Genomic DNA, 12,340 nt, shown 5'->3' with positions numbered 1-12,340 from the left:
CAAAAAGAAATGGGGATGAGGCTAACTAAAAGAATAACTGCAGAGCTACCACTTACAACAGAGATGAGGTAAGGGGAAAAGGGGCTTTGGATAGGAGCCTTTAGGAGTTGCACGTGAGCTGAACTTAGGCTGCTGTGTATGTATTTCTAAGTTAATTCACAGTAACAGCACAATAAATGCTTGTCACCCACTGGCTTACAAAGTCAGTCACGAATTGGAGGGAACATAATCTCTATCCTGTTTACACTCAATCACAAATGTATGATGATTATGTTGATACTCTTCTTTTAGGCTTTGGGAAGGAATATAAATCCAGTTTGGGGCTCAATCTCAGACTGAAGGAGTTAACAAGTAATCATTAATTGAAGGTTATCTAAAGCAGTAAAGCCTTTCTTTCTTCATATTATGTTGCCAGGGGTACATTAGTCCCCCCTTACCTGCAGTTTTGCTTTCCCTGGTTTCAGTTACCTGTGGTCAACTGTGGTCCAAAAATGTTAAGTGGAAAATTCCGGAAATAAACACTTCATAAGTGTTCAATGGTTAAGTGTTAAAATGTTCTCAGCAGTGTGATAAAATCTCCTGCCATAAAACTCACCCAGGACGTGAATCATCCCTTTGTCCAGCATATCCTGCCCACCCATTGGTCACTTAGTAGCCAAATCAGTTTTCAGATCGACTGTCATGGTATCTCAGTGCTTGTGTTCAAGTAGCCCTTATTTTACTTAATAACAGCCCTACAGTACAAGAGTAATGATGCTGACAATTTGGATACGCCAAAGAGAAGCTATAAAGTGCTTCCTTTCAGTGAAAAGGTGGAAGTTCTCCACTTAATAAGGAAAGAAAAAATTCATACGCGGAGGTTGCCAAGATCTACAGTAAGAACGAATCTTCCGTCCATGAAATTGTGAAGAAGGAAAAAGAAATTTCTGCTAGTTTTGCTGCCACACCACAAACCGTAAAAGTTACGGCCACAGTGCCTGACAAGTGCTTAGTTAAGATGGAAAAGGCATTAAACTTGTACAGTAAGGTATTCTGAGAGAGAGAGACCACATTCACATAACTTTTATTACAATATATTGTTATAATTGTTCTATTACTGTTGTTGTTAATCTTTACTGCGCTTAATTTATAAATTAAACTTTATCATTGGTATGTATGTACAGGAAAAGCATGATTTACATAGGGTTCAATACTATCTGTGGTTTCAGGCATCTACTGGGGGTCTTGGGACATACCCCTCGAGGGTAAGGGAGGGGGCTACTGAACTAACGTGCAGTTCAAGGGCGTTCTAATCATGGATTGTGAAGAAAAGTTGTATAGGTGTGCATGCCAGCCCTCCGGCTTTACAGTCAAGTTCAAAGAGCCAGAGACAATGTGCATAGTTTTATTTGCACAGGGCCTAGCAAAGCAGGCGGCATAATTAGACACTTGGTGAAGACACTGGATTCTCAGTGGTGGTCGTGCTGATGGTAATAAACATTGGTGCTGTCAGCCTCTCTCAGCGGAAGGCTTCTCCAGCACTACCTTCCTCAAAGCAGGAAAGGGACAAAGGGAAGAAGCAGGTTTCCAGTTTTGGGACCCAAACTCTGACTGAGTTGCTATGGTGACAACAGATAATAAGCATAAATAATCATCAGGTTTGGTTTTCAGGTACAGAGTAAAGAGAAGACCCTCTCTGCCCACATTTTCTCCCAACATATAGTACTGCCCCGTCATCCAAGGACACATGCATCTCTGTATGGCCTTAACTGCATGGAGTTTCACTTGTCAAATGATCAATCAATCTATTTCAATTTTAAGGGGACCAACATGGGATCAATAATGTTTCCTAATGACAGAAGGAGTCTAAAAGTTAAGACAATTCAAACCAAATCATTTCCTGAAAGAAGGATCTTTCATTGATCATGACCCATCCTTGCCATTCCCAATCAGTGAAACCATTTTGTTCAAATTTAAGCAGTAACAAAATAATTTTTAGGGCTAGAACGGACCTTAAATATAGACTAGTTAAACCCTTTCATCTGAAAAGGTAAGCATACTGAGTCTCACCCAGGTTACAGAGCTCAAACAGGACTTTACCCCGCCACTGCAGTGCCTCCCAATCCAGCAGTGGACACACTGAAAAAGAAGTCAGCATTTTAAGGCTCATCATTTTTTCTAAAGCAGAAAAAGTTGATAGCTTTGTATGAAGAAATTATGCCATCACCTTTCATTTTTTTCCCTTTTTACCAGAGTTGATACTGCATTTTCTCTCTCTGCAACCTCACCTGAAATCTCTATGATTTAAGTTTTCTTGAAACAAAAAGGGTACCTTGTGTTAAAGTTGGGGGTGAAAGTTGATTGGACATCCTGTTGTCAAGGAAATCAGTTGTTTCTCTCTCTCTCTCTCACTCACACACACACACACACACACACACACACACACACACACACCACCACCACCACCACCACCACCACCACACAATCCACCAGTTAATACAGTGCCATTTAAACTCTTCATCTGACATTTTAAAATTATTTTGAAATACCCAAGGGCTGTACTCTGAAAATCTGTACAGAAGTACTCCAGGGAGGTAATTCCTAGAACTCAAACTCAGGAAGGCCTTTTTCTAATTCTGGGGAAGCCACCATCCTTCTGAGTCGGTGCTATGTCTCAGAAATGTATGAGACAGTCTCCAAGGTCAATGTCAAGTCAACTGCAGAATGAGACTGTTGGAAAGATAAGTTCTTGAGTACCTACTATGCTTAAAGCAGGAAGCTATGAACTAAAAAAAAAAAAAAGAAAAAAAGTAAGTAAAGACCAAGCTAAAAGGAATCTTAGAGAGTGAGGTGGAGTTCCCTATTACTAAAAATATGCACCATCTCCCCACTCTTCCTTCAGAGGAATACATCTCCCTGATCCATCAGTGTCAGGTTTGGCCGAGTAACTTGCTTTGGCCTCACTGCACACAGAGTGCGCTTTCTGCCTTGCCTTTGAGTTTGGCCATACAACTTGGTTTGGCCAATAGAATGTTAGCAGAAACTTAAAATGTTCTTGCATTTTGGGGCTTGCTCTCTTGAGCCTTTGCCTTCACCGTGAGAAGAGCCTGCCCTGGCTTGCCTGCCATTCCAAGGAGGATGAGACAAGTGCGGAGCGCAGCTGCCCCAGCTGGGCCTGGCCTAGATGAGCCACTTCCCCAGCTGCACCTGCAGAAAGAAGCACCAGGAAGCCCAGCTGAGCTTCCCAGCCGGGCGAGCTTAGATCAGCCAATTCCAGCCAACCCTTAGGCACATGATCAATAATAACTTATTGTGTTTAAATCACTGCATTTTGGAGTAGTTTGTTATCCAGGAGTAACAAGCTAATCAGAGACCATCTAGTAGAATATCTTCAGATACTACCTTTGCAGTGTTACACAGTAAACTAAAGAGTGATAGCAAACTAAGGAGAACTTGGCCAAAACCGTGGATCTCCTGGCATTTCCACAAAGAATACAAGTGAATCCCTTTTGAAAATCAACACTGGGGGAACAAGCATCATGTCGTATGGATAGAAGGGCTCACAAACCACTGGACCCCGTTAGGATATACAGTAGGGACACCACAGAACTTTGCTGCACCTAAAAAAGTTATCAGAGACCTGAAAATCTGCAAAAGAGCTACCAAAAATCATCCATCCGGTAGCTGAGGGAAGCTGCGTGAGAAAAGACTAAAATGTCTAGGACTCCAGTGTGGAAGGATGTGTGCTGAGAATCAAGATGATTCAAGTCTGTTAAGTCTTGAATAGGGTAAATGGTCTGATCATGGGTTTGTTTGTCAGATTCTCGATTTTTTTTTTTTAAAGAAGCATACTCTGAACCATAAAGAGGGAAAATACAGGAAAAATATGGGGAAGGCTTATATTACTTCACGTGGCTGAGAATTAGAGTGACCATGTGACCCAGTATATCCTGGTCAGTCTTAGTTTCTGCTATTGTTCTGGGGTAATTAGGAATAGCACCCCCTTTAACTTTCAAATGTGTACCGTCTCGGATAGTAGATTATATGGCCATATAGCTGACAGCATATTTTACCCATGGGGTTGAACAAAACAGGTCCAAGTAAGGTTTAGATAAGTTCATGGGGAAAGACTTGCCATGGGTTGTCAAGGCAAATTAGACTGAGGTGTGGAGGGCCATTGTGTCCTTTGCAGCACACCTTTGGCACAGTGGTGAGAGATGGTCAAGGCACCCAGGGCCTGACTCAGATGGTCAGGGTTTAGAGGCTGGGAAGTGGTGCTCTTCAGGCTAGCACCGTGCACACTGGGGACCCCTGGGGTCTTCTCTAGGAGCCCTGTCTATACTGCTGGGCACTCGCTTTGTGGATCCTCAAAAGTTATAAACACATGCAACATTCCCATTCTTGTCATTCCTTCCATATCAATTCAACACACACAAATCAAAATATATGGTAGAAGAATGGAGTTTCCCTCTTACCCACTCAGAGGTCCGTATTGCTTTCTGAGCTCCATCTGGCTTTCCCAGAAACCCTGCAGAAAACAGAGCACTGTAGTAAGAATCAGATGAAACAACATTTCAAATATTCAAACTTATTCAGAAAGAAAGTCTGGAATAGTGAGAACACAATTACATAAACAATAAAAAATAATTGAAGTTATATTGTTTTCAAGTACTTTGGAGTAATAGAATAAACTAGTTGTGTGAAAAAACAATATCGCCAAGAGAAAGTCTCAGTCAGCTCTGCTTTAATGGACAGAAGAGATCATCTGTACTTATCCTGTTTTTGTATAATTGCTGCTAAAATATTTGAAAATTGTTTGCTTTCTCAACCATGTTCACATTCTCCTCTGCAATTTGGTTTATATTATTATTATTTGGGGCAAAACCTCTTTTCACAGCCACTATATGTGTAAATGTCTGCTGAGTGTACCCAAATTATCACAAATTCTGAATTATGATCCAAGTTAAATTTTAACTAAAATCAACATATTCAAAGCATAAGAACCTTAGAGCGACTTTATATATTAGACACACTTTGGGGTGGGAAAGGAGGATTCCTGGAGATATACATGGGGTGGAGTAGGGGTAGAGGGTCAGAAAATGCTAGACCCACTGTGCTGCAGGGGCAGAGTATGTGTGCAGATGTACACAGGGGGATGGTATGGGTGAAGGCTTGGAGATGGCTGGATCCATCGTGTTGTGGGAAAGAAGTAAACATGAAAATATTCTCGGGTTGGGATGGAGGCAGAGGAGAGGAAAACGCTCTAGAGTTGTGCTGTGGGAATGGAGTGGTCAGGCAGATATACAACGTGTGGGTGAGAGTAGAGAGTTGGGGGGTAGAACAGGTGGATGCTCTTAATGGAAATCCGTCCCAGGCTCATTAAATCTAGCTACGCTGTCTAAGCTTGCCGTCTATCAAGGAAAGCTCATGTGACTGTAGAAACGGTCGATGAAATAACTATGTTCTAGCAAGAACTTGGCAGGGTTTGCAGCTACAAGGATGACGAACAGAAAAGGAGCCTATGTGGAAATTATCCAGAGGCAGGGCACAGTGCTCTTGTCACATCGACGGGGATACAGCTTTCCTCAAAATGTTGAGACTAAGTTAATTACTCGACTGAAGGCAACTGATCATTTCCCCCCAGAAATATGTGACATTTATTTGCTTCAATTTCCTATCTGGTTTGTTGTTCTGTTTTGGTACTTAGAAATGTCTTCACACTTGCTCCAAGGAGCTCATGGGGAGCCTTGATGAGACGCTGTTGGTGAGCTGAAAGTTGTGGCCTGGCCACCCCTGAGCTAGATAGGAGAGAAGGAGGTGTTTAAAAAAACGCTGGGAAGAGAGAAACAGCACTAAAGAGTGGAAAGGGGTGTTGGACTGAGAAAGGGACAGAAAGGAACAGAAGAGAAACTGAGATGGGAAGGAAAAAGGACAGAAATAGCCTATGTTATTTTCTATCTAACGCCAAGGGCCAGCCTTTCCGGGGGCAGGGGTGGGGAAATCCTAAAGAGATCTTAAGGGGATATTATCAGGATTGGCCCCAATTTCGTCCTTCCTGCCTTTGTTTGGCTTAGTGGCTCTTCACATGCAGGATCTGTAGGCTCCTGATGTTGGGTCTGGTGGCAGCAGCCCCACGAGTTAGCAGAATAAATCATCCGGCTTCTGAGAAAACCCAACGTGAGGAAAAAAATAACCTTCGAAGATAGAGTCCTGGGCCCCTATCTCCAAATGCCCTCTGGCATTTCCACTTCCATGTTACTTTGGAAAATCAAAGGCACCTCCTTAAACCAGCCAACCTCCTGACCTTTGATTTTTGTCAACTCCCGGCCATTCTCCCTTGAATCCTCCACACCTGATTCGCCACAAGAGTGACTCATTTTGCCCCCGCTGTTCTTCTCTTTCACTCTCATCTCCACCCGGGGCCAAGCCCTCACCACTTCACATCCAGACCTCAACAGCAGTTGGATTCTACAGACCTGACCTAAATCTTCCCCCTTGCAGAGAAATCTTCCTCTTTGGTGTCCCCCTCCCCACTTCTATGCAGCAGTAATGGGACACGCACAGTTCTTCACTTGCCTTTCTGGACTGTCAGTGATCTAGCCTGTCTCTCTCTCTCTCTCTCTCTCTCTCTCTCTCACACACACACAGCGGTGTTCCCTGGCACTCCCCAATCTCCTCTTTCTAGTGCAGGCTGCTTCCCAAGCTGTGCCCTATTTCTCACATGGTGCAATCATACACGTCATTGCTCCCCACCTGGTGTGTGTGTCCTTGTCTTTGTGTCTATCGCTCCTGTAGACTCCCTCCTCCAGGAAGTCCTCCAGGATGACTCTAGCCCTGATGAAACTCCCTCTCCTCTGAAGGACAACCTCAGCTACCATCTCTACCACCCACGCTAGCACTAGGGCATGGGCAACTTCTACTTCTTCCACATTCCAGGGCCTGGCACACCTTAGACACTCATTAATTGGGTTTTTGGATGAATGAATGGATGCCAGGACTCAGTATGTATTGATGAGTGATCAGTGAGGGATCATTCTCATCACATAAGAATTGATGCAAGCAGAGGAAGGCTCATCCCGTGGCACCTTCACACATAGACCTCCCTGGGTGTGGGCGACCTAGACGAGAGCAATGCTTTGTGGGTAAAGCTGCACTGGGCTCAGAGCATCGTATGCCAAAAGACAGTGGAAGGTAGCCCTTACCTGGCGGAAAAATGTCAAGTTTCCAATAAAAGGAGAAGGCTTGGGATGTCTGATGCCCAGCTTCTCTAGTCTTGAAAATGCTGATGTGGAGTACCTGAGGGGAAAAGCACATTTTAAAAACCAAGACACAAGTTTGCATTCACACTTCTGGCCCTGTTAGAAATCAGAATTATTGAGTTCACCAGAAGTAAGGGTGGAGGAAGTTTCCAGTTGACAGCATCTAAGGACTGAAGAGGTGGAGGCCTAGAGGTGAGGGAGTGGCATGAATAGAGCTCAGTAAACTCCTCCTGATTAACAGGCTTGAGATCAATTCATCCTCAGATCTCTTAGCTGGAAGTCCGCTTAGAGATGACGTAGCCCAAATGCCCCTTCCCCACCTACAATTTCCATCAGTAAATTTTTTTTTAATTTAATTAATTAATTAATTTATTTAGGCTGCGCCGAGTCTTAGTTGAGGTGCGCGGGATCTTCCTTGCGGCATGCGAACTCTTAGTTGCGGCATGTGTGCGGGATCTAGTTCCCCCACCAGGGATCGAACCCAGGCCCCCTGCATTGGGAGCGCGGAGTCTTACCCATTGGACCACCAGGGAAGTCCCAGTAAATTTTTTTTAAAACTGCACCTTGGGAATTCCCTGGCAGTCCAGTGGTTAGGACTCTGCAATTTTACTGCCTAGGGTCCAGGTTCGATCCCTGGTTGGGGAACTAAGATCCCACAAGCCGTGTAGCGTGGGCACCCCCCCACCCAAAAAAAACCAACCAAACTGCACCTCTCCCCACTTCAGCTCCTCGGCCTTTAAATCTACCATGTACAATTGTCTTACAAGGCAAAGCAAAAAAAGTAACAATGGCAAAAATCAGTTCCCTGTGCAAATATGTGGTTTTCCTTGGTCAAAAGTGATCCCTGGATATAATTTTTCCCTCATCACATTCGATGGCCTAATAGAGAAAAATAAAAAATAGGGATGGAAGGGACACACCATGGAGACAAGACCTCATCACCAACCGCTTACAAACTCTTTATGTCTGTTTTCATGGCCTGAAACCATATGGGAAGCATATTTTCCTTACCCAAAATCAGGAAACGTGGCCCGACAGATTTCTGTGCCACTTTCCAGGAGAAAGCGGCAGTCTGAGAAGTGCAGTGTGGCTGTCAAAACATTGGAATTACTAGGATATTTCAACAGTTTATGGGAACAGAGGGATAACACAGTGAAAGTCAGAATTGGCTTAGAAAAACCTGGACATATGGCTGTAATCCCTAATCAGCCAGCCAATTAGGTCAAAAGTTCAGTTAGTTCAGAAAAATTAATGAGTCAAACTGGGTGTTTAGCATCATGCAAAGATCAGCCAAATCTCAATTTAAGAGCAAGGAAAAATATAGAGAATTTTCATACAGCCAGACTTCATAGGAGTACTGGAACTTAAAAAAACCCACTGCTCTAAGACTCACTTATCATTAGAAAGATGGAATGTTTGCTGCAGACTCGGACCTTCCCCTTTGCTGCCTGCTGTCCAATAAGGAGCACTTAAAATAAGAACATTTCAATGAATACTCAAATATTCAGGGAAAGGACAACAGGTTAACTGTTGATTTGTGTTATTCTGAGCAAAGCATCTACCTTTAAAGTGGCCACAGGGAGAGCCAAGCCAGGGCAGAAAGGGAAGGTGGGCTCTCCTCCAGTTCTCCCGACCAAGGTTTCCACCATATAGCTGCATTATTGGGTTTGAATGAATCCCCAGGACATCACATTTAAGTCCACGTTCAAGTGTAATTACGAACCACACTCAAGAGCCATGTGTGAATTACGTGGATTAGTCATGCCAACATTCCTCTTCATTAGTGTGTATGCCAAAGGTTGACAGCAGAGTGTGTAAAAGTTATTCAAGTAGACTATGATGTTTTAAATAACCCCCTTCACACGTAAGAGGAAAGACCAGAGGAGACTTACCAGTCCACTTAACACTCCCTTCAGCATCCTCAAATCTGGTTTCTAGTTCATTTTTTCATCAGTTTTTGTGAATTATTTTCTAAATGTAATCTCTAATGGGTAGAAAGAAAAATGTCGAACTTGGGCCACGTAATTACCTCTTAATTTTGTAATTAGATGTCTTGATTGTCTAATTAAAGGACAAGAAGTCTGTGCCTAATTACACATGCTAATTATCATGCAAGCCCATGCCCTAATTATGTAACTCCACTTACAAAAATACCACTGTGTGTCTCTGCACAAAATTCAGACATTTCCAAGCATATGGCATCAGCAGAGAATGTTCTGGACACAACCATAAACTTCAGTTTGCAGCCTGGAGTCAAGTATAGAACTTAAGCGTCTTCAGCGAGGAATTGGCCAAATGTTGCCATCAGTAACTAGAGGCCTTGCACTAAAATCTGCAGGGAGAGATCACTGTCTCCAGACTTCTGAGCAAAATTGCAAAGTGGGTTCCTTTGCTCCCACTTCCTCCTCTGCATCCATGTTTCATATTCTCTGGTCCCAGGCTCCGCTCTGTCTCAACAGGCTCCTAAACCAGAATCCATGGACTTCAGGAGTTAGGGGTTGAATTGTGTCAACCCCCCCGCCACACCCCCATAAAATAAGTTGAAGCCCTAACCCCCAGTATCTCAGAATATTATCTTATTTGGAGATAGGGTGGCTGCAAATGTAATTAAAGATGAGGTCATACTGAAGTAGAGTGGACCCCTAATCCATTATGGCTGGTGTCCTCATAAGAGGACGCCATGTGAAACATGGAGACACAGGGAGAATGCCATGTGATGACAAAGGCAGAGATTGGAGTTACATGGCTGCAAGCCAGGAAACGCCAAAGATTGTCAGTAAACCATTGGAAGCTAGGAAGAGACAAGGAAGGATTGTTCCCTACAGATTTCAGAGGGAACATGGTCCTGCAAAAACCTTGATTTCAGACTTCTGGCTTCCAGAACTGTGAGACAACAAACTGGTATTTTCAGCCCAGTTTGTGTTGCTTTGTTATGGCACCTCTAGGAAACTGGTACACCAGGAATGAATGAGTTTTAGAGAGTCAATGAAAAAAAAATTTTTTTTTAATGTCTCCTGTTACCTTAAAAATTGTCATTGTGGGGGGGCTTCCCTGGTGGCGCAGTGGTTGAGAATCTGCCTGCCAATGCAGGGGACAAGGGTTTGAGTCCTGGGCTGGGAGGATCCCACATGCCGCGGAACAGCTGAGCCCGTGCGCTGCAACTGCTGAGCCTATTCTCTAGAGCCCACGAGCCACAGCTACTGAGCCCGTGTGCCACAACTACTGAAGCCCGCGTGCCTAGAGCCCGTGCTCCACAACAAGAGAAGCCACCTCAATGAGAAGCCCGCACACCACAACGAAGAACAGCTCCTGCTCGCCGCAACTGGAGAAAGCCTGCGCGCAACAACGAAGACCCAACACAGCCAAAAATAAATAAATAAATTTATTATTTTTTTAAATTGTCATTGTGAAAATTTTATTTTTTATGTCAAATTGGGCCATTAAGTCCTGAGCCATCAAAAAAGTGGTGGTGGCCAGGATGCTAGTAAATCAGGTGACATGCAGACATCGTGCAACCACCATGTGGCGATTTTTAGAATAGCTTCTCTTTGATGGGAACTAATGCAAGTGTATTCCACAATTATGAACATGAACATCTGTCATTGTTTACATTAAGGATACTTAAGTTGGAAAACGACAACGGAAAGGATATGTAGTAGCTTCAGATAGAATCCTTTGGTTTTACTTCTACAACCAAAGTAGTCAATTATCCCTGTAGGATACAAATCCTGCCATACCAGTGGTGCTCCTTCTACTGTCCATTCTCAAAATAAATGGAACCACATGGGATCATTTTCAACATAAGAAATTCCCCAATACTTTGTCTTCCCCAAGACAAAGCCCTTTATTGATGCATTCAACAAGAGTGGTCAGCCCATCGCTTAGCCCAAGCAGCCGCTCATGATAAATTGGGGGACATTTTGATAAATTGTCTATTAAAGAGATGAGCACTGATTGAGGTTGGAGCCAAAGTAGAAAAGAGTCAAACGATGGCTTGTCCTCCAAGAGTCCCTCATTGTGTATCTTAAGCAGCGGCCATAGAGGAGTTGGCTTCTCTCTTGTGTGCTTCTGGGAACGGCCAACTCCTAGGCCCATTCCTTATGTCTTCACAATCCCTATCAGAGAATGTCTACTGGGACTTCCCTGGTGGTGCAGTGGTTAAGAATCCGCCTGCCAATGCAGGGGACACGGGTTCGAGCCCTGGTCTGGGAAGATCCCACATGCCCCAGAGCAACTAAGCCCGTGCGCCACAACTACTGAACCTGTGCTCTAGAGCCTGCAAGCCACAACTACTGAGCCCGTGTGCCACAACTACTGAAGCCCATGTGCACCTAGAGCCCGTGCTCCGCAACAAGAGAAGCCACCAGAATGAGAAGCCCCTGCACCACAATGAAGAGTAGCCCCCGCTCACCGCAACTAGAGAAAGCCCACGCAGCAACGAAGACCCGATGGGGCCAAAAATAAATAAATAAATAAATAAATAAATAAATATATATATATATATATATATATATATATATATATATATATATATATAAAAGAATCTCTACTTAGTGAGCTGTTTTTGGAAATTTCAGCGGCTATTGATATTTTTGAAATGGTGAAAGATTCTTTGGCAAATATCAATTTTCCTGGGATAAAAATCACAGTGTTCCAGGAAGAGGTAAAGCCTGGGGATGTGAGGTAACCCACCTGTTCCAACTTTGAAGAAGAGAAGCCCTTTGTCATGGTTACTCTACGCTAGGTGACATGCACGACCATTAAAGGCTTTGCCAGCAATTCCATAAAAGGTTGTGACCACATCAGAAACTTTATTAGACAAGGGCTTAAATTTTTGCCTCTTCAAAAGATTTTAAGACATGGGAGCTGAAGATGAGGTTTGCTAGCTTTCCAGAAAATGAATCTTGAAATGCTTGACAGAAAATTGAGCAAAAAAATCTAGAAATATTAGGGACAAAGCCTACCCTCATTTTATTATAATTGTAGTTTTTTCTGAGTATATTTTTTATATATATGAGATCCTATTCTCTATAATTTTTTTCTGTTTTTCTATATTTCCACTTTTTCCATTTACCATAAGGAAAAAAATCTCCATGTTATGA

General features: G+C 43.3%; 1 protein-coding gene and 1 long non-coding RNA gene across 5 annotated transcripts in view; one reads left to right on the top strand and one right to left on the bottom strand.

Annotated features, from left to right (window-relative positions):
- Nucleotides 1-12,340, bottom strand: part of TBXAS1 (thromboxane A synthase 1) — a 151,536-nt gene that overhangs the window by 107,138 nt on the left and 32,058 nt on the right. For 3 of the 4 annotated variants that reach the window (XR_014246992.1, XM_082400340.1, XM_082400339.1), the window contains exons 2-3: nucleotides 7,182-7,275; nucleotides 4,455-4,507 (exon numbers count right to left, since the gene is read on the bottom strand). Coding sequence is in view for 3 of the 4 variants with exons in the window: in XM_082400340.1 (XP_082256466.1) it covers nucleotides 4,455-4,507; nucleotides 7,182-7,275 (147 nt within the window). In the remaining variant the exon portion in view is untranslated. Of the gene's footprint in view, nucleotides 1-4,413; nucleotides 4,508-7,181; nucleotides 7,806-12,340 lie in introns of those variants that run through there. The other variant, XM_082400341.1, reaches the window with a different exon arrangement.
- LOC309632626 overlaps nucleotides 1-12,340 on the top strand; it is a 130,989-nt gene that overhangs the window by 93,674 nt on the left and 24,975 nt on the right. The gene's annotated exons all lie outside the window — the stretch shown is intronic.

The sequence above is a fragment of the Balaenoptera borealis genome (assembly GCF_965194805.1).
Source record: "Balaenoptera borealis genome assembly, chromosome: 7".
Lineage (NCBI taxonomy): Eukaryota > Metazoa > Chordata > Mammalia > Artiodactyla > Balaenopteridae > Balaenoptera > Balaenoptera borealis.
The sequence above is the reverse complement of the archived record's forward strand: the minus strand, read 5'-3'. Positions and strand labels throughout refer to the sequence as shown.